Source organism: Mirounga angustirostris, unplaced genomic scaffold, assembly GCF_029215605.1.
Source record: "Mirounga angustirostris isolate CCGP_5_RB_7025 unplaced genomic scaffold, mMirAng1.0.hap1 SCAF_3, whole genome shotgun sequence".
NCBI lineage: Eukaryota > Metazoa > Chordata > Mammalia > Carnivora > Phocidae > Mirounga > Mirounga angustirostris.
This window is the reverse complement of record NW_026991711.1, coordinates 213,113-234,831: the sequence shown is the minus strand read 5'-3', so window position 1 is coordinate 234,831 and position 21,719 is coordinate 213,113. Positions and strand designations below refer to the sequence as shown.

General features: G+C 50.9%; 1 protein-coding gene across 1 annotated transcript in view; it reads right to left on the bottom strand.

Annotated features, from left to right (window-relative positions):
* RASA3 (RAS p21 protein activator 3) overlaps nucleotides 1–7,327 on the bottom strand; it is a 116,039-nt gene extending 108,712 nt beyond the window's left edge. Inside the window, exon 1 of the mRNA XM_064585862.1 lies at nucleotides 7,152–7,327. Within this exon, the coding sequence (XP_064441932.1) occupies nucleotides 7,152–7,206 (55 nt within the window). The 5' untranslated portion in view covers nucleotides 7,207–7,327. The remainder of the gene's footprint in view (nucleotides 1–7,151) is intronic.
* Nucleotides 7,328–21,719: the final 14,392 nt, after the last annotated feature.

Sequence of the window (21,719 nt, the reverse complement as noted above, 5' to 3'; positions counted from 1 at the left end):
GTCCCAGGTCGGGCTCCTCACTGGGCACAGAGCCTGCTTCTCTCCCTCCCCTCGCTCTGCCCCTCCCTGCCCACAAGCACTGGTGCATGCATTCACCCACTCTCTCTCTCTAAAAAAAAGGAAACTGAAACCAGCAATGCTAAATTTCAGAATGGACAGAGCTACAGCCCCAGGGAGTCCAGCCCTGTGTGCAGAAACACGCCTCACCCTTTCAGACACTTGTCAAACAAGGAATCACTATCTTTGATCCCACTGTCAGCTTGATGATCCACAGACTCCAGCAAAGACAAAATACACACTCAAACCAAAAGCTTCCCAGACGCTGAGGCCCAGGTGGCCCCTGAGTTTGGCCTAACAAACCTCGTGTGAGAACCACTTCCGGCACCCCAGCCTGCTCTGTGGCCAAGAATCAGGGACTCACCTCCTTATTTCTAAGGATGACCATGGGACCTGCACTTATACCGAAGATTGAATGTGTTAAGTGTTAATTCTGAACGCTGCCTCACACTTAGAGAAAAGAACTGGGCCATCTGTTGTGGATGATATGACTTTAAATTTCCTTTCATCCGTGTCAGTTCTCCGACGTGGCAGCTGACTCGAGGACCACTCACAAGCCAGTCCCTGCACTGCGCTCCCACAGCGCTCCCTTTGCCCCAGCATCTGGTTCGCTGTTTCTGGACTCCAACGGCAGCCCCACTCCCAACTCTCCCACACCTGTCAGCAATCTAGGTAAATTATTTTGCCTTTCTGGGCCTTTCCTCTCCAGAAAGTTATTCTTTCCATTTTTAAAGTTGTGATTTTTAAACTCTTCACATGCCTATCTATATACATAATTCCCCATGCATGCCTAACAGTAATATCCTTGATTTTCTGAAACAGATCTTTTCTTTCTCACTGGCTTTCCTCTTCCACACTCCCCACCCCAGCGAGTCCAGCTGATAGGCTTGTGTGCGCCTTTATGTCCACATCTGCACGTGTGTATCTGTGTTTTACTATTCTTGAAGGGGTGAACTTAGGTAGATTTTTCTGCGTTTTGTTTTTCTTTCTAGTCATACCCCTTGGAACTTCCTGCATATCACACAGCCTGGCCGGGCTCTAACTCATTCCTCTGAAAGCTGCATAATATTCCACACTGTGGAAGCCCCATAGTATAATCACCCTTTCAATTGGCATTTACTTGGTGTCTACTTTTTGCTAGTGTTCATTTAACAGCAGACTGTGGCAGATCATTCCTATACATTACTACCTGCCGGTTAAAGCCACCTTAGTCAGTCATGGTATAAGCCCTTCCTTCACCGTGCAGATACAGACCCCCACTCCAACATCAGGATGCAGAAGACCAATCAGTGAGGACTCCCTGCTCAAGCATCGTGATCTCCCCTCTGCTCTCAAGCGTCAGAACTTCTAGGGGCAACCACCACCACAAGACAGGACATCAAGTCCCCACAAGGGTCACCCAGAGGCATGAGGACCATTCACACACAGCGCTGACCACGCCAGCCGCACCAGCCACCATGCTGTCCTCCCAGCGGCATCCATTCAGATCTACATCACACGCTGGCTCCCCACTTCTCAAAAACTCATGGCAGGTTCAGGGCCACTTTCTCCCAACACCTTTCCTGACCTTACCTACGTGCAAACACACACGTGAAGTCCAGCCCTCTCTTAACTGATGCATCTAGCTATAGCAGGAACTCCACTTTGTCCCCCAACTAACAGAATAGCCTCAAACTGTCCAGGCAGTAACACCTCCTGCCTAGAAAAATGGAGCGGGGCAAGTGCCTTTGTTCACACAGGCTCATTAACTCCACAAAAAGGGCCTTATGCTCCGCTTTGACCAACAAAGAAACTGAGCAGAGAGGGTTTAGAAAATTGTCTGAAGTTGCAGAATTAGTGAGAAACACAGTCTTGGATCTGGGATCCCAGGTACTGTCAGTCACGCCCCTCTCCTCGGCCAGCTCCTGGGGGCTCTTATCCCTCCCTCGGCCAGGGGGGCTCTGCCTGTGCCTCCAACAGCCTGAACCCACCTCCAGGGTCACTGGGAAGTGGGAGGTGCACTCGAAGCCTCACCTTCAAGGGCAACTTGCAAACCTCAATTTTCGGGTGTTCGCAGCTACCGCTTCTGCTTGTTTCCAGCAAATACATCCATCTCCTTTCTAAACATGTACACATCTATGACGAAAACATGACATGCCGATGCTCTGATTCCCCGACGCCTTCAGGAAGGTGTGAGTGTTTATACGCTCAGATGCCTCATTACTTTCAGGGAAGCAAATCTAAACGTCCTACCAAATGCTATATTCCAACCAAGTGAGTCCACCCATAGGAACTCATGCTCTGCTCACCTGCCCGATGCCTTTTCACAAAACGTATGTGTTGCCAGTGACCCTGCTTAACAAATCATCTCTGGATTTCTGTATTCTGTTCAAGACTCCATCTCTGCAATTCCTCGCCTCTCCAACTTCCACCCTGGCAGCCCCCAGTCAATGACTACAAGTCTCTGGACAACAAGGCCAGTGCCCCTGGCTGTCCACCAAGAGACAGTGGTCCTGTTCCCTCCTGGCCGTAGAACTCACCACTTCTGTCTTTCCCAGCCCTTCACTGTACCCGCACCATTCAAATCCACGATCACACAGAAAGACAGACCACAATAAGTGGAGAGAACAAGAACATCAGCATCAGTTTAAACCCCAGCTCTGCTCTTACAGGCTAGGTGACTTTGGGCAAGTAAATTAAGTTATAGGGGTCTCCCTTCCTCAACTTCAATGTCACGGACTTGTGAGAACGCAGATTAAAATGAGATAATACACACAAACTAGGTCCCGAAAGTCTGCAACTCTCTCCACGCCACACGTGCACAGCAAACCCACCCCTTCCCAAGTAAAACCTGGGGCCACAAACTAAAATCACCCTTGGCCCCTGAGCCTGGCTGCTCCCCAGCCATAGCCCAGATCTGCACACTAGTCTTTAGGGGTTAAAAATAGCACAGGCAGCTGGCTGAGCTCGGTTAATAGAATATCCAGGTTAATTTTAGCATCAGAGAGCTCAAGAGAATATAAAATCCCTGATGCCAAGAATCATGTGTGGCCTCCCCTTCTTTCTCTGTCAAACACAACGTCACTGATATCACTCCCTTATATTCACAAAATGTTTTCTCTAATTGAGAAAACCACGTCCTCTTAGCCCTGTGAAGACACTACACCAACAATAATCTTATCACAATAATCTTACCATCTGACCCCTCTAGGACCCTGCGATGAGCACACTACCGCCTTCCATGTAGGAAATTTGGTTAAAGATCCCACTTTGAACAGAGCTGACCCAGAACTCCAAGCTTTCAGCCCCTGTGCTCTGGGCCTTCTTCACTACACCCCTCCAAAGCAGCCATCTGGCCAAGGGAGGTGCAGGCCAGAGACCGTCAGCCACCATTTCCTGCTCTCACCTCGCTCCATTCCCTGCCTGGGGGACCTCCTGCTTCTGGTGGGACTGTGTTTGTGACTGGTTGGAGGGAGGGCACGAGGCTGGGGCAGGTCTGCCTGGGCCCACAGCACCATCACCCTGCAGGGCCATGTTTTGCTGAATGGGAGGGGCTGTCAGTTCTGATGTGCCATTGACCTTCTTGGGGGACAAGCTGTAATCTTACAGAGAAGGAACATGAGAGTGTGCTCTGAGCCCAGCAGAACACAAGAGGATCCAAGGAGAAGGAAGGGAGGAAACAGGGAAGAGAGGAAAGCCTGGGGCAAGGAACCAGGCAGAGCGTGGCCTCACACGGGACATACAGGCCAAAACACCAAGGAGATCCAAACTGAGCCCTCAAGCCTGACGGTGAAAACCATTAACAGAGCAAAAGGGCTTTTCTCACTCTGGACTGCAAGGCTAGGATTTTATTTTATTTTATTTTTAGCTTGACAGAAAAACTTTTGTGTATTGCTCTTAACTGAACACAGTTATCAAGATAAGATGATACTTTTAAAAACCAGAAGTAACTATCATGGAAAAGGAACATAGCACTGGGAAGTAAAGCTATACCACAATGCCTGTGTCCAAAGTGTCCAAAATAACACTGCCAGAAGGGCTCTCGCTCTGGGTCCTCCTCCCCCACAATCTTCAAGCTGCTTCCCTCCAGCACCAAGGCCCTGACTCATGGAAAGTCAGAAAAGCACACTTCCTCAAAGTTACCATTTCATAGGAAGTGCATCTGGCCCTTACACAACAGGAGATGCTAGCATAAAAACACGGACAACTGTTACCAAAGGTAGACAGTGTTTAAGATTCTTAAGTGGACAGAAGAACGACCCAAAATAACTGCAAGATTTTAGTGGGGAAAGCAACAGGTTCTTCGAGACAAGGACTCAAAACAGTGAGAGTAAAAATGCCTCACTCTGATTTGGCTTTTGCAAAAGGTGGAAGGACCCGAGAAACGGGAAGAGGAAAACAAGGAAGAGACTCTTCCCATTGTCCCCAGCCTTAGCCTGTCAGTGAGACAAGAACCACCACACAATCCAAAACTATTTAAGAACTAGAGGCCAAGGCCCCAACTCCTAAAAGACTGTTCAGCCCCCAAAAATGTTCTGCCTTTTTTCTTAGCAACAGGAGTAGTGATACTGCTTACTGGTATAAGTTCAGGGAGAATTTTTCCTTCTCTCCTTTTCTGGTAGTGAGGGGGTGGGTATTAATGCAAGCGGGAACAATACCGTCTTGTAAGCCCCCACCGGATGCAGTAGACAATTCCTGCCTGCATTTCGCAAATGGAAAAACGAGGCTATGGAAGGGGAGGACGCTTGCTCTGGGTCAGCCAGCCGGCCAAGAGCACACGGGCACGCAGCCAGCGAGCCTGGAGACAAGGTTCAGAGATGAATGGATGGCCTGGCCAGTGTGTCCCCGAACAAGGAGAGGCGAGTGTGCATGTGACCATGTGTGTGTGTGATTCATGCGTGTCTGCCCCGCTTCCAGATCAACTATGGTGTTCCTCGTCATCTTGTGCCTTTCGGACCAGAGCATTCAGGCAAATCAGAGCCAGGACTGGCCACAAGAGACAACTAAGGAAAGAAATCAAGAGCTCAGCACACCACCTTCCATGCTCAGAACTATGCTCATCCCATTCTATTAACAGGCTGTCCCTCGAGTTAAATGAGACTAAGCCCCAAACCAGCCCACCCAGTTCACCTTCAGGGCCTGCAGCCCAGGCTTGAACTCAGAAGCACAGCCTAGACCATGTCTGTGCTCAAACACGAGGATGTCCTGCCTGTGCCCCGTGTAGGCCCATGCTCCCTGACCACTCCCAGCTTCAAAGGCGAGACACAGATATGTCCCCCTTGCAGCCCAGCACTGGGCACTGTGGATGAAGACCCTCGGAGAGGAGAGAGAGGCAGGAGCTTCCTGGAGATGGAACAACATCCAGGGGGTTGGAGCTGCTGCTGTCCTCGATGCTACCTCCCTCAGACATGGGGAGGGGCTCCAAAGCTTCCAACAGTACCCACCCCCACCGGGGCTGGAGATGGCAGACGTGCCCGTCACTGCACTGTCCCAAAGCTGAGCTGAGGTGTTTCTCTCCCTGGTTTAAAGTGGAACACAAAACACAGAAAGCCTCACCAAGCAGTGTCTTCAGACCCTCTTCCTTCCACACCAGGCCCCTCCTTGTCGGGATCCAGAACCCACCCACGGACATGCATTGGCAGGCTAGCAGGCCTGCTCTCCTGCATCTCCAGGGGTCTCCTCACTCCCCTGCTTCATATACTGTGCCATTCTGGAAAATCAACCCTCTCTGCTCAACCTACCACTGCTCCAGAACACTCCAGGAGTCCAGTATGAGACTGGCTGTGCCTGGCCTGAACCACAAGGTCCTCAGACCCATTCCTGCCTGCTGTCCCTGGAAAGCCTGGCACACTCCTCCACAACCAGACCCCCACCCAAAGGTCCCCCTCCTGCTCCCTTGATTAAGGAAGCATCTGAAACCCTCGGGGGTGATGTCCCTTACACAGCTCAGTGGACCCAGGTGCTGAGTGAGGGCTCTTGGCTGAAGGACCCTAGGAGAGGCCGTTTCCCTGCCCCCACTTCAGCGGCATGCAATGTTAAATCTCTCAGTACGAAAATGACAGCAGATTTCAAGCAAGTAAACAAGAGAAATCCTCTACAGGCAGACTCTTCAAGCCTGAAGAGCTGCTACATCCAATCCACAGTGCTTCTCAGCCAAATATCAACAGTGTCTCAGCGATGATCCACAAACCAAAATAAAGCAGACAGGAAACAACACGCTGATTTGGGGTAGCTGGAATTCCTCAGGCAGCATCAAATGTCATCAACAACTGACACTCAATCACTGGGCGCCTGGCTCGGTTCCCAGCGGCCCCTTTTCACATGGGAATAGAAGGGAATGTGGACGCAGGAAGGACCCTGAGGACAGGCAACACTGTGGGTCCTCAGAAGCCCCCTCCACCATAAGCTGTCCTGTCATCCGGCACATTTATGGCATCAATGCGTAACAGTCACTCCAGGCAAGGATCTTTTTAGGAGCGAAAAAAAACTTGCACATCACCCTCCCGAGACGAAACAGCACTGGGAAAAAGCAAATCTCTCCAGATAACCCCAGGAAGTCCAGATATAGCCTTCCAGCCCACTCCAGAATCTGTATCTCATTTCCCTCCCCCAGCTCTTGGACCCAGTGGGAAGGGCAGAATCCTCCCCGGTGACACGGCCTGAATGGCAGGCGCTGGTGGCCCAAAGCTCCTCCAGCCAGTTCTCAATGGAAGGGGGGGCTGGGGGCGGCTCCCCGTCTCCCAGCCCGAGAGAGCCCCGAGCCAGGCGCACTCCACACATCCACACTCGGACCGGTGCACGCGCACACCCACCCACGAGCACAGGCACACACATCCTCCCAAACGGACGCGCGCACCCGCACCAGCCCGCAGCCAGACCCGGGCCCACGCCCCTGCGGGAACCGGTGGAGGAAGTTTCTGGGTGAAGCAGCTGAGGGGAGATGCGGAACCGGAGGTCGGCGGACCCGCCCCCGGGAACGCACGCACCCAGGCTCCCACTGGCGCGCGCTCCCGGCGGGGACCGGACCCGCGTCCCGCACCGCACCGCCCCCCCCCCCCGGACCGCGCCCGCCGCAGCCCGCCCCGTCCTCGGGGGAAGGGACGCACGGCGCTCACCGATCTTGATCTTCACGCTCTGGAAGACCCGGAGCCCCTCTTCCTCCACCGCCATGCTGGGTCGCCCGCCCGGAAGCCCGCGGGCCTCGCCAGAATCCGCGCGCCGAGCCCCGCCGTGCAGCCGGAGCCCGAGCAGCCGCGCAGTCCCAGCGCTCTGCGCCAGACCCCGCGCGCGCCGGGTCCGCGGCGCCACCGCCGCCCGGCTCCGCCCCCTGGCCTGTCCAGCTCTCCATTGGTCGCGGCCGCAGAGAGGCGGGGCATGACGGTTCCGCCCCCAGAGCGACCCCAACTGCCCATTGGCTGAGGTCTAGGAGGCGGGAGCGAGACGGCTCCGCCCGCAAAACAGCTCCAGCTCCACATTGGCCGAGGCTCGGAGAGGAGCGGGGTCGATCTCGGGGGAGGGCTCCGAAGGGACCCGGCGGTGGGGGGGGGCGGCGCGGAATGGGGAGGAACCGTGCGGGGAGGCGAGAGGAGGGGGGGACCCGGGAGAGGGGGGAACCTGCTGGGGGGGCGAGGGATAGGGGAAACCTGGAGGGGGTATGGGGGGACCTGGGTGGAGGGGGCGAGGGATGGAGGGAACCTGGCAAGTGGATGGGAGGAACCGGCGGGGGGGTGGGGGTCGAGGGATTGGGGAAGCCGGTAGGGGTATGGGGGAACAGAGTGCGGGGAACCGGTAGAGGGGACGGGAGGAGGGGGACTGGGCGGGGAGGCAGGAGGAGGTGAGGAGCGAGGAGGTCGAGAGGAGGTGGAGGCTGGGAACCAGAAGGAGGAATGGGGGAAATGGGGGGGGCAGGGGGGAACGAGGATTGGGGGAACCCAGTGGGGGCGTGGGTTAGGGGACCCAGTGGGACTAGGGGTCCAGGATAGAAGGAAGCCAGCTGGGAGGGATCGGGGTGGCGGGGGGAGCCAGGCAGGGGAATAGAGTGGGACAGGGCAGGGGCACTGGGGAAGAAGGGCAACACTGAGGCTTGGGAGAGGGTCATCTAGATTAATGTACTCAAAATCTTGAATCCCAGATTTCCCTAAATCTTCTGGACCTGAAGAGGTGTCCCACTTCTCCCTGTTAAAGACAAATGCTCTCTCTGTCTTTGATGATGATCTCAGAGACCTCTGCAAGACAATAGTGGTCAGCCTCTAGCTCCACTCCTCCACCATATCTGCTGGAGAAGTGCCAGCTCGGACAAAGGAGGAAGGTCCTATCTGCAAAGGAGCCTCACAACCAAGGGAACATGTGCCCAAAGGGCTGGGAGAATAAACACAGAACTGGATCCAGAGAGTGTTGGATTTGGGCAGGAAGAACAAAAAGGTAGATCAGTTTAGAGTTTACTGATACGGGATCATTCAATCATGATACAGGATTTGGCACATTGGCAAGAACCCCAATGCCACTAGTGTGGCCTTTGGAAGCTCATAAAAAGTGATATCCCACACTGAGTGGAAAAGCCAAGTAGTTGTGGCAGACAGCAGAGAAAAGCATCAAAATGCTCAGAGAAGTGGCGCAGGATAGTAAATGCACTCCCACGACCGGGAAACCTAGTTGCTGACTAGGTTTCCTGGAAAGTCCAGAGGACATTTCATTTACAAAAGTGATGGGGAACATACAGGCGAGAGTCTCCACAGTAGCTGGCCATCGTAGGACTGGGCTGAGGGTACAGATGCAGTTACAGACCACGCTGGGCTCGCTGACAGGAGTGACAATGATCAGATAGTGACGCAATAGAGGCCAAATGGTGATGTTTAACCATCTGAAGCAAGCCAGGTGCTATTATATTGAGCAGCAAGACTGGAGTGGCAGCCTGGGTACCCTGAACTCCAAAGAGCTACAAAGATGGTCAGCCAAACATGCTGTCAGGAGTGGGGCAGTTAGCCAGCTAATAAGAGTATTGCTCCAGGGGCGCCTGGGTGGCTCAGTTGTTAGGCATCTGCCTTTGGCTCAGGTCATGATGCCGGGGTCCTAGGATCGAGCTCAGCAGGAAGCCCGCTTCTCCCTCTCCCTGCCACTCCCCCTGTTTGTACTCTCTCTCTCTGTCAAATAAATAAATAAAACCTTAAAAAAAAAAAAAAGAATGTTAATTTGGCTCACTATATTGATGACATTTTAATCTTACCAGATGAGCAAGAAGTTGGCAGTTCATCAGAGGCTTTGGTAAGACATGAGCACTCTAAGACACATGTGCTCAGAGAATAGGAAATAAATTTGTGAAGATTCAGGGGTTCCTCACATCAGTGAGGCAAGATGTCCATGAGTATGGACCTTTCTTTCCCTCTAAGAAGCAAAGAGACCAGCACAGCATACTTCTAGGATTCCTCCCTTAACAAAACTCAACCTCCACAGAACTGTAATACCATGTCTTCTCAAAACTGTTCTGCACAAAGGAATTGATCATTAGTTTTCTAAATTAAAATCTGTTCCCTTAGAGTTTTGATGGTAAGGAACAGGAAAATGGGCGTGCCTGGCTGGCTTAGTCGGTGGAGTGTGTGATTCTTGATCTCAGGGTCGTGAGTTCAGGCCCCACGTTGGGTGTGGAGCCTACTTAAAAAAAAGAAAGAAACAGGAAAATATTGGGAGATTAAAGGAAAAGATGAGGGCTTTGTTGAAAGTATCTATAATCTCTTTTGTTTATAACTCACAGTTACATTTTCTCTCTTTGATAGAATCCTCTTCTGCACTCCCTTGAAAAGTATCAATCTATCAACAAGTAGATATTTATGAATTGCTAGGACAGCATAATTAAATCATTTATTATTCATATTTGATCAAAATACTTTCATAGGATTTGAAGTGGCATAAAATAAATGACCAGTATATAATAGAATAATTTTTAAAGGGTACAAAAAAAGTATTGAAGGAAGAAGCTATTGTGTCAAATATCTACAGCAGAAACAGCTACAGCAACAGAGCTCAGCTCTGAGTTTTCTGGTAGTCAAGGTGAAAAAGAAAATATAGAAATATGGTATTTTATGCAAGTTATGTTATTTAATAAACAGAAGTATATTCATTTTTCAGAAAAAACTATTTTGGCCAACTAAGCCATATGGAATTTTCTCATAGGGATATTCAGCATGTGCGGGAAGGATGTTCGTAATCTCAAGGGACTGACCTTCGTGGACATGTTCACTGCAGCCGCCAACGCACAGTGAAAGCCCCACTGGTATTTGTTGAATAAATGCACTGGTTTCTCCCATTGCCTCATGAAAAACTTAGGAACATGATGTTAACTCATAATTCCCTGGTAAGACTTATTCAGGCTCTCAGGAGTCACGGAGTGTAGCTCTCTGGTGGCCTGAGTGTCTACGAGAGAAGGCATTTGGAGAATCTGGAGAGATGAGTCCTAACACACCTTTGAATAGTATTTCTCAAATATTAGTTGTTTGGGCCACACAGAGGACAGAAGCCAGACAGTGAACACATCTACACTAAGGTTGCTTCTGGATGCTTAGAGCCCAGGTGTTATGTGGCTGGTAGAAAGTAGGCCCAGTGCTCCGAGAGCAAGTGGGCCAAGCATCCACACTTGACCTGCCCACCATGAGGAGGCGGCGGCAGGCCTGGGGCGCACCAGTAGCTCTTCTGGGGAGCATGAAGCCACACCACCTGCCCTCATCACAGCTCCCCAAGGAGCTGTGTGCCTGGAAATGGGAAGTAAGGGACATCGCATCTGGCTGGAAGCTGAGAAGAGCCACTGGGATACTTCCCAGTCTCTCCTCCTGCTGTGGCAATTGAAGAGGCCTCATTCTGAAACTCAGAGATAAGACAGAAGCAGCCCGGATCCCTGAGTCACTCCTGAAGGGCCGCTGGGATCTGCAGCCGTGAAAGTGAAAAATACGAAAGTGAGAAATGAACTTCTCACTTCTTATTGGGTAAAGCCAATGCGATTGAGGAATCAGCATAGCCCAAGCCTATCCTATGCTTACTAGTAAAATCCTTTAAAAAGTGTATATGGTGGGCGCCTGGGTGGCTCAGTTGGTTGGGCGACTGCCTTCGACTCAGGTCATGATCCTGGAGTCCCTGGATCGAGTCCTGCGTCGGGCTCCCTGCTCAGCGGGGGGTCTGCTTCTCCCTCTGACCCTCCCCCCTCTCATGTGCTCTCTCTCTAATAAATAAATAAAATCTTTAAAAAAAAAGTGTATATGGTAAAATGAACAACCCAAGAAACAACAGGCGTTGTCAAGGATGTGGAGAAAGAGGAATGGGAATGCAAACCACTCTGGAAAACAGTACGGAGGTTCCTCAAAACATTAAAATTAGAACTACCCTAGGATCCAACAGTTGCACTATTGGGTATTTACCCAAAGAGTACAAAATTACTACTTCAAGGGGACACATGCACCCCAATGTTTATAGCAGCATTATTTACCTTAGCGAAGATATGGAAATAGCCCAAGTGTCCAACCATAGGTGAATGGATAAAGAAGAAGTGGTATACATATATAATGGAATATTATCCACCCATAAAAAATAATGAAATCATGCCATTTGCAACAACATGGATGGAGCTAGAGTATATTATGCGTAGCAAAGTAAGTCAATCAGAGAAACATAAATACCATATGATTTCACTCATGTGTGGAATATAAGACACAAAACAAATGAGAAAAAGGGAAAATAGAGAGAGACAAACCAAGAAACAAACCAAGAAACTCTTAACGACAGAGAACACACTGATGGTCACCAGAGGGGAGGTGGTGAGGGGGATGGGGGAAACAGAATGGGGATGAAGGAGGGCACCAGTCAGGATGAGCACCAGGTGATGTATGGAAGTGTTAAATCACTACATTGTACACCTGAAACTAATATAATACTGTATGTTAATTAAGTGGAATTAAAATAAAACCTTCAAAAAATAAAGTTTATATGGGATGCTATTTGATTAATATCAATGCAATATTAATCATTGTTAATATCAATCATCTGTCAATTTGAGTAATAGTAAAATATAACCCTAGATGTCTAATGGATTTACCCATTGAATAGATTTGTGTAATGTCTTGATTGCTTATTATGAAGAATATTTGCTCAAAACAACTGTTTTTTAACATAATAAAATCTAACTTGCTAATTTTGACCAGAATTAGCCAAATATCAAGGTACTTTTTGAAGACAGCCCTGAAATCAGCAATTAATTAGACTCCGAATCTTGTCTTCTTAGCTATGGCCAGAATATATGTATTTTTTTCCTTTTAAAATCTCCAACAAGGGGCGCCAGGGTGGCTGAGTCGGCTGAGTGTCCGACTCTTGATTCGGCCCAGGTTTTGATCTCAAGGTTGTGAAATTGAGCCCTAAGTTGGGCTCAGTGCTCAGTGCAGAGTCTGCTTCAGATTCTCTCTGAAGTAAATAAATAAATAAATAAAGTCTTTTAAAAAATACAAGGGCAAAAATGTATTTGTGTGCCCATCATTATAACACACGTATTTTTATTTCTCTTTGCTTCCTTCAAAGTTTTATTAGTATTTATATACAATTTCACACAGTGGCCCTATAATTCGTCTGAATGCATAACTCTGTTTAGCAATTCATTTATTTAGCAAACCTTTAGTGAGCACCCAGCACGTATCTGGAACCTGCTAGGCCCTGCGGGAATATTGGAGAGATACAACACATACCCCTAACCTCAGGGCCCTTGAACTACCTATGTAACTTCCCTCCGCCTGCACTCGGCTCGGTGTGGACCGGCAAACAAGAGAAAAAGAGGAGGAAGTGCTGGGAGCAGGCGCCTCTCTAGGTATGGACACCTCAGCTGCACAACAGGGAAACCCGAAAGCCCCCCTGGGAAGAGACAGCAGTCCAGGAACCTGAAGCCCAAGGCACGGCCCTCACTCCCCACAGCCTCAAGGGTGTGGGTGGCACCAGAGGGAGTGGATGGTGGCAGCTGCTGAGAAGGGAATCTACCAGAGTGTGCGTCACAGGGGCCAGTGACCACAGAGAGGAAGAAAGGCAAAGCTGGGGTCTCGGGAGCAAGCACAGTATCTGGGCGTTGGTACAGTTCATCTAACTTCGAGCATGAAAAGTGAGGGACTGACACAGCTTGACCACACACATGGGCTGTGACGTACCACTTATCTTCAATTCCTTCCAGATACTTTGGTGTGAACATAACTGTTCCCCCAGATTATTTCTAAGTGTCCTTGTAAAGTGGGGACAGGTGGCCCTAGGACAGTGGTACGTGGGGAATGGGACAGCAATCAGACCAGACTCCGCCAGCCCCCCTCCCCCCACCTGGGTTCCTGGTGGCTTTTTCATCGTCACCCCCACCCCAGGGCAAGGGTGGGGCTCTTTCCTCTCCACCCCGCTGATGCTGCAAATGTCCTGACACCTGCTGATGCTAGCCCCCCTCACCCACTTGCTCTGGGATCTCAGGAAGTCAGCTGCCCCTCCAGGCCTCTGCCCCTTCTGTCCTCCTCGGGCTGTGCTTGGAGCCGGTGCTGACGGTGGCCTCTGGTGACCCAAGGTGACAGTGGGCCTATGTTCCTCTTGCAGGGAGAAAACATCCTTCCAAAGACATCATGCACACAAAGCCACCGGTGCTCACTGCAGCCTGTTAGTGATCTGCACGACCCAGAAACAACCTCCAACCTGTCCTTCGACGGCGGGGGAGGGGGGCGTCCAAACTCTACTCAGCAACAAAGAGGAACTGCTGATTCGAGTGAGGGCAGCCTATCACACAGGCCCCCCCGACTCCTTTTACACAGGACTGTGGAATGACAAACCGTGGAGGGGGAGAGCAGATAGGGGCTCTCAGGGGTCAGGGAAGGGGGAGGAGGTACTCTACGGATGGAAATGGTCTGTGTCTTGACAGCGCCGGTGGCCCCAGGAATCCACACAGGACAGAATGGCACAGCTCTGAACACACACACACACACACACACACACACGAGTGCACGTAGAACATGCCGTCCTCGTCAGTGGGAGGATTGGATCCATGCAGTCTTCTGGCTGGCCTCTTGGATGCAGTCACCACAGTCCTGCAAGATGTCACCAGTGGAGGAAATGGTGAAGGGTACATGGGATCTTTGCGTTATTCCTTATAATGCGTGTGAATCTATAGTTATCTCGAAATAAAAAGAAAACACTGAAGGAAGGAGAATAGGGCAGCAGATAGCAACTCATCAACTGTCCCCTCCTGCGGCAGCCCCACGTGGGCAGACATCCTCTCCTGCAGGGAGGCTGATCTCCGGCTCCCCACAGGAAGGGCGTGACCTTGTTTATCACCGCACCTGAGGAAATGGTGCCCTCCGTGTCAAGAGAGGACCGTCCTTGCTCGAAAACACTGCCATCGGGTTTGACCTCAGCGACCCAGTGCACATGGGAAGGACCCCTCCCTTTTCCCTCAGAGCCTCCCCTGGAGGGCAGGCAGACGGTTCCAGGCTCGTTGCCCCAGTGCCTCTAAGTCAGACTGTAGGTGTACTGGTGGGCGGGGTGGCTCCAGCCACCCTCAAACCGACATGGTACAGAAATGCAGCCGGAGGTCCCAAGTCCAAGAACTGCTCGAACTTCTTAGTAGGAGACCCACATAGGGCGCCTGGGTGGCTCAGTTTGTTAGGCGACTGCCTTCGGCTCAGGTCATGATCCCGGAGTCCTGGGATCGAGTCCCACATCGGGCTCCCGGCTCAGCGGGGAGCCTGCTTCTCCCTCTGACCCTATCCCCTCTCATGCTGTTTCTCTCTCTCTTTCAAATAAATAAAAATAAAAAAAACAAAATCTTAAAAAAAAAAATTAAAAAAAAAAGAAGACCCACATAAATAAATACATTTTAGATCATGACCTGATATACTCACACAAATTTTATGAGGCAATACCTATCTTGACCAGATATAATGTGTTCTAGAATTTTATATTCTATTCTAGCTTCACTTAAACTAATCTTGTTTATTTCATTTTTAATTGATTTCAGGACCCTCAACTAGGTAGTGAGCCGCGGGAGCGCTGGAGGTACCAGCTCACAAGATCCAACCAAGAAATTTTCAGGAGTTTTGCCAGCTGATTATTAAACAAAACCATTATTAAAAATTAAATTATATAGGCTTACAAAGCTTATGAAATTACATAAACGCATGCTCTTGAGGCTACCGATGCCTATTATATGGTGGAAATACTACATAATGCAGAATTTATATTGTGGAAATTGACAAGCACTGCACACTACCCCCCGTTTTATTTCCAGTCAGATGTCAGGCTTTCTCAGCACGTGGTTGGCTGAGACTCAGTTTGAAATGCCCTCCACTAGACAGTTCCCTCCCCTGTCCCAACCCATCTTGTGCTTGATTGTGAAGACCAGTAAAGGGAGGTCATTGGAGAGTCCGGGATCCGGGACCAGCTGGTGTCCGAGTGGGAGGGGTGCCCTGTCTTCCCATTCTATGTCCAATGCTGTTATCCCAAAGTCATGCCTCTCACCCCGCACTGCAGGTCAGGTCTGTCTGCATGCAGCTGGGCGGCGAGACTCTGGGGCTGGAAGGAGAACCCTCTCCCATCCAGGGCTGATCACCCCTTTCTGAGATGGGGACATGGTGGGTGGGGAGCAGATCCCGGGACCCGCAGCTAGCCAGACGCTGGTCTTCTTGGTTAGGCAGCTGGTGCTCAGCATGGGGTGGGGTGCTGGACCAGGCGGGCAGTTGTGGAGACCCAGCACCCAGGTCTGGGGAAGTGTGGGGGTCTATGATTTCAGCCTGGCCTGCTGGTATGGACTTCTCCTCGGTGGGCTTCTTCATTTGCGCTTACAAACTAATCCCGACATGTTATTTAGGAGGTGGGGAGACATCAGCCCTTACAGTTTTCCCTCCAAGGCTGCCCCTAAAGAAAGAGAAAATCTGATGGGAAATACATGCATATGATGCTGGATGCAATGGGTCCTTACCTTACAAAATATGTTTAATTGCATTATTCCAAAGTGTTTTTCACCCATCACCAATTTTCATTGCTAAAAAAGCATCATTAAGGGAAATTTAAAGGAATGTAATCCCAATCCCACTCCTCTCGCATGAAAGCCATCTTTATGTTCCTCCACTCGTGTCCCTGAGCAAGCATTTCCACCCAGTCAAAACCAAGAGCAGTGGGAGCTCTGCACCATCCACATGGAAGCCCTTGAGTATACCATGCGTTTCCTAACGGGGTGGGCGCTGAGACCCTTCTCCTCTCCTATGAGCACGTGAAGGGGCGAGGTCGGTGAAGACACCTTTCCACCCCCTGGCACCGTTCTCTCCCTGCGTGTCTCATGTTTAAATAAGAGCAGACACAATTAGCAGGGCCTCTGGGCTGCACAGGGCTGTGGGCTCAAGGGAGGCGACCGGCCTGAAGCCCCCCTCCTTGCCCTCGCTGTTTTGCCTCTCCCACCCCCATTGATTGCTAGAGCCAGCAGCCTCTGGAAGCCTGGGCAGCAAGGAGGAAAGGGAGCTGGCGAGCCCCACAGGATGGACCGGCCTCCTGGACTGAAATGCCATGTTTGGTGGCAGGAAGCCATAGGATTCCCAGCTGGACTATCTTCTGTAAGCCCAGCTAAATTCCGGTTCCTCCAGTTGCAGGGATGCAGAACATACATTTACGGTGATGAATTAACTAACTGCTGGGGTGCTACCTGACCCTGTTGCCGTCTGAAGTTACCCTTGAAGTGAAGATGCAGAGTGGCTCATTGAGGTAACTAGCCTGTTCACCAGGCTAGAGATTTGGGATGAATTAGAGCATGGTCACCACGACCCACCCAGCACAGGAACAAACATCTATTTTTCACTTCACAGTGAGAGCAATCCTCTGGAAACTCAATTCATGCTGTGTCACTCCTCTGCTCACACCCTGGACTGGCCTCCTGTCCAAAATCTCAAACCCTACATACAAACAAGGCCTGTGTGTCCCTGCTCTTCCTGTCCTCTGACCTCACCCCCTGGCATGCCTTTTGCCACTTCTCAGGGCTTCAGGCCCATGGCCTCCGTGCTTTCCCCCAAGCACTCGCCTGCCTCAGGACCTTTGCACTTACTGTTCTCTCTGCTGGAGTGTTGCTCCATAGCCACATGTTGCTCTCTCTTCTCCCTCTGAGATTTTGCTCAAATGATCCCTGAGAGATTTCTCTACTTTACATCAAATAGCTGTCTCCCTGCCCCCCTTCATTCTCATCTCTCTACCTCACTTTATTTTTTTCATAACATTCTCAGTGCACCTACCCAACTGTGTTTCTTAGACACATTCATCCTGAGGTAGGATTCATGGTTTCCACTGTGGCCTCTGCAAGCCACTGTGACCTACCAAGTTGTCTTCACGGGCCGAGGCAGAGCCAGGGGCTCAGGATCCACGTCCTCTGCTCTGCTGCCCAAAGCTTGGGTTCATGCTCAGAGGCCCCATCATCATGGTCCGCTAACCCCTCGCAAAAGGTACTGAAACCCAAAACTACAGCCACACACAGAGGTCACAATAGGTCAGTATCACATGGGGCAATTTCTCAGGTCACAGAAAATAACCTATACTCTGTGCATTTTATGTCCAGACAGCTGTGAAATAATGGGGATATAACAAAATTTATAGGGCCACTGTCTTTATTTTGTCTCAAATTTTCTCCTTAAGGAAAAAAAAAAAAGAAATAAAAACATCAGGACGCCTGAGTGGCTCAGTCCATTAAGCGTCTGACTTTGGCTCAGGACATGATCTCAGGGTCCTGGGATCGAGTCCCACATCGGGCTCCTTGCTCTGCGGGAAGCCTGCTTCTCCCTCTCCCTCTGCCTGCTGCTCCCCCTGCTTGTGCTCTCTCTCTGTCAAATAGGTTTTATTTATTTATTTGACAGACAGAGACACAGCAAGAGAGGGAACACAAGCAGGGGGAGTGGGAGAGGGAGAAGCAGGCTTCCCACTGTGCAGGGAGCCCGATGCGGGGCTCGATCCCAGGACCCTAGGACCATGACCTGAGCTGAAGGCAGACGCTTAACGACTGAGCCACCCAGGCGCCCCAAATAAAATCTTTTAAAAAAAGAAATAAAAACATCATAAGGAAGGTACAACTCAAAACCACAATGATGTATCACCTTACACCTGTTGGAATGGCCAATATCAAAAAAGACAAGAAATAACAAGTGTTGGCAAAGGGAAATAAGTCAGATGGAGACAAATATCCTATGCTCTCACCATATGTGGAATCTGAGAAACCAAACAAACAAAACAGAAACACACTCATAAATACAGAGAACAAGCCTGTGGTTGCCAGAGGGGCCGGGGCAAGGGATGGGTGAAGCAGGTGAAGGGCATTAAGGGGTACAAACTTCCAGGTATAAAATACGTAAGTCCGGGAGATGGGAATGACAGCATAGGGAATGCAGACGGTAAGATTGCAATAACCTTGCACGGTGACCATGCTTATCGTGGTGAGCATCACATAACATATGGTTGTTGAATCAATACATTGTACACCTGAAATTAATATCACATTGCATGTCGACTGTACTTCAATTAAAAAAGAGAGAGACTGCATTTTTGGTCACATACATGTCACAAAGGCACCTTAATGTCTTCTCTGTCCCGGTCAAGGCATTTCAGAGATTTGTTACCAGACTGGGCAGCACCCACATATCACCCACAAGTAAATTTGAAAATGTGATTGAGCAAACAGGTGCTGAATATCAGAATATCCTCCTATACATTTTTTTTCCTCAAAAAAAGCTGTGGTTACCAGTTTTGGTGTTTTTTCTTTTTTTAGAGAATATGTTTAATTACACAGCACCGCACTCAGATCCCAGTGATGCCCATTACAGGCTGGTCTCCGTCACTGCTGGTGGCCGCATCTGACCATTGTGTTTGCAGACACATATTTCTGGTGTTTCAGCACCTGACCGCGGGGGTTACTCAGATTTCGAAGACGGCGGATTAGCCTGTGCCACCTGCTGGGAATAATGACAATGTCCCTGAGTGGACAGAGAAGCCCGGAAGGTGGCCCCAGAGCAGCGCAGGCAAACTGGGCCTCCTGCAGCCGAGGGCAGTCGCTGCACATCTTCCCCAGCCGCCGGGTGACAGAGGTGGCCCCTCCCGAGACGAGCCTGGACCCCAGCACCTCCTGGAGTAGATTCTCAACCCCTTGCTGCATTGTCACATCATGAAGGGCCAGGTAAGAGCAGCCGGCGGGGCCCAGCCCTGAGATTCGGACTCAGCAGGTCCAAGGAGGCCTGGAGTTTGCATTTCTATCACGTTCCAGGGGTGGGTGACCACCAGTCCCAGTCTGCCAGGGACTAAGGGGGGGTTCTTAGGACGTGGGACTTTGGTTTTAAAACTGGAGCATTCCTGGGGCAAGCCAGGACAAGTCGCTCTCCCGGGGACCCCAGTTTGGGAGCATCCTGCAGTATGTACCCCCGTGTTGGAGTGATGCTTCTGATATTTATTGTTCAAAACATTGCATTTTTATTGCAGACGTCCTCCTTTGAGATGTAAGTGCACAGGAAGATAAGGGAGTGAACTCTGCTGTCTATCACAATCTAAAACTTCATCTTTTCTGAATTGTCTCTAAAAGTAACTCCTGCTGAGTTCCGGTTTCTTGGATCCTGGAAAGTCAGTCCAGCCCTAGGTTGGCACACGACAGACCCTGGCTTAGAAGGATGAGTGGGCCATCGTCTGTTTTTTCTCAGGACTGTGGCCAGGGAAACCCTGACACCATGAAGCAGGCACCCGTGGGCACCAGTGTGGATGCCACACGGGAGCGGGGTGCTCCTGAGTCAGGGGCATGTGCATGTCCCCTGCAAGTCAGCGTCCCAGGGGCCCAGAGTGGCGAGGTGGAGGGTATCCACACAGAAAGCCGGTGCAGGAAGGGAAACTGGTGGTCGAGAGTGAAACCCTTCAGCAGCCCATCCCGAAGGCCTTTGAGCTGCCGCAAGCCCCAGGCAGCCTGTGGGGCCAGTGTCTGAGCCCCCACCTCCTGCAGCTTCTGCTGCTGAGTTTCCTACACCCCGGGAGCCCCGCCAGGACAGACACCAACATGCCACCTGCTTTGCGGCCAGTCCTCCCTTGCTTTCATGCGAAGCCCAGGATCAGTTGTTTTTCATAAACAAACACATATTAAAGAAAGTAACTTGTGAGAAATGGGGAAGACTTACTAGCCGAGCCCTATCCAAGTGTCATGCTGGCCAGCCTTCCCTGATTCCAGGTCCTCGGGGGCCAGCCAGCTGTGTTGCCTGGGGCTCCTCCGCGCTAGCGTCTGGGGACACCCCTTGGCCCTGGGCAGACTGAGACAGCTGGCCACTCTATAATCACCGCATGGGATTCCAACGATTGTCAGCCCATTTTGCAGATGCTCTTGTAAGTGAGCAGCGAGGCTGAGGTCTGGACGAGGGCACTGCGACATCAGAGACACGGCCACCCATGAGGCTTCCAGAGCCAGGAGGCACGTTGAACTCTGGGTGAGTGCTAACATCGCCCTGTGTTAATCATTCGCTTCATTTAAAATAATTGTTCCAAATTACTTGGGTTGTGTTGAAAAATAAAATTCAAATGTACCTGCAAAGAGAAAGACTTGCCGTATTTAAGGACATTCCCAAGAACACGTCACCGCTCGGAAGACCGGTCTCATCGCTCGGCACGCTGCCCTTCGGCGAGGCTGCCGTGCAGAGCTGAGCTTATGCTCCTCCGGCTGCCAACCAGTGTGCATGGTGCAGGCTCCGCGCAGCTCGCCGCGGGGGTGAGACCACTCAGTTCTCCGTACCACGGGTCACACATTACCTAGCACCCTGCCCACAGTGCCGTAGCCAGTAAGCAGCAGAACCGGGGCTGGCATCTGTCCTTGGGCCCGAGCCCATGCTCAATCCCCCAACACAGGGGCCCCTCTATTTAGGCACAAAGTTCCAGAGTAGGTCCCAGGTCCCAAAGCACAAGGTCTTTCTACTACACTGCTTGGAAGAACCACCCTCGTTTGCCTAAATAAGTTGCCACTGGTTGGTTTAAAAATCAAGAGACCCACCACGTCCCCAAGTCTTCTCTCAGTGGGGACGTGGCGGTTCAATTGAGTGTGGGCAGGGCCCTTCCGCCTTGGGCCTACCGCGTTAGCAGAACCAGCAGGGCCTGGGCGGTGCTCTGAGTAGCTGCAAGACAGAAGCACAAAGCCAGTGAGAGCTCTTCTTTACTCAGACAAGGCTCGATACCATACAGAAACAAACGGAAAATGTTGGGGTGTGCCTGGCTCAGGGTTTGGAAAGTTTGTTCTATGTGTCAAAATATATGCAATTATTTAAAGAATACCAGGCAGTACCAAGGGCTTCTCACGGGAATCAACGGCGCCCGCCTCCCCTTCCCCATCTCCCCAGCCCGGTGCGTGCACACCCCACCTCTTAGCTGGCCAAGCATTTCCGACATCCCAGCATGACCCTCATACCCACTGTTCACCATTCAGTCTTAAACGGAGGGAAGAGTCCAGCACCAACTTCTTACCATGGCCAGTGAGAATTCAACTACCTTTCTCTAACTTCCTGATTCTGCAGTTCTCACAAGATCTTTGATTTTATTATTCTTTATCCGTGTGCTGGACCTAGACCAGAGGTTAGCACCGGGGTTCCCTTCCACTGATGGAGTTGGGCCTCCATTCCAGTGCTGGAGCTGTGTCTTCCTGCTGGGGCTGGGCC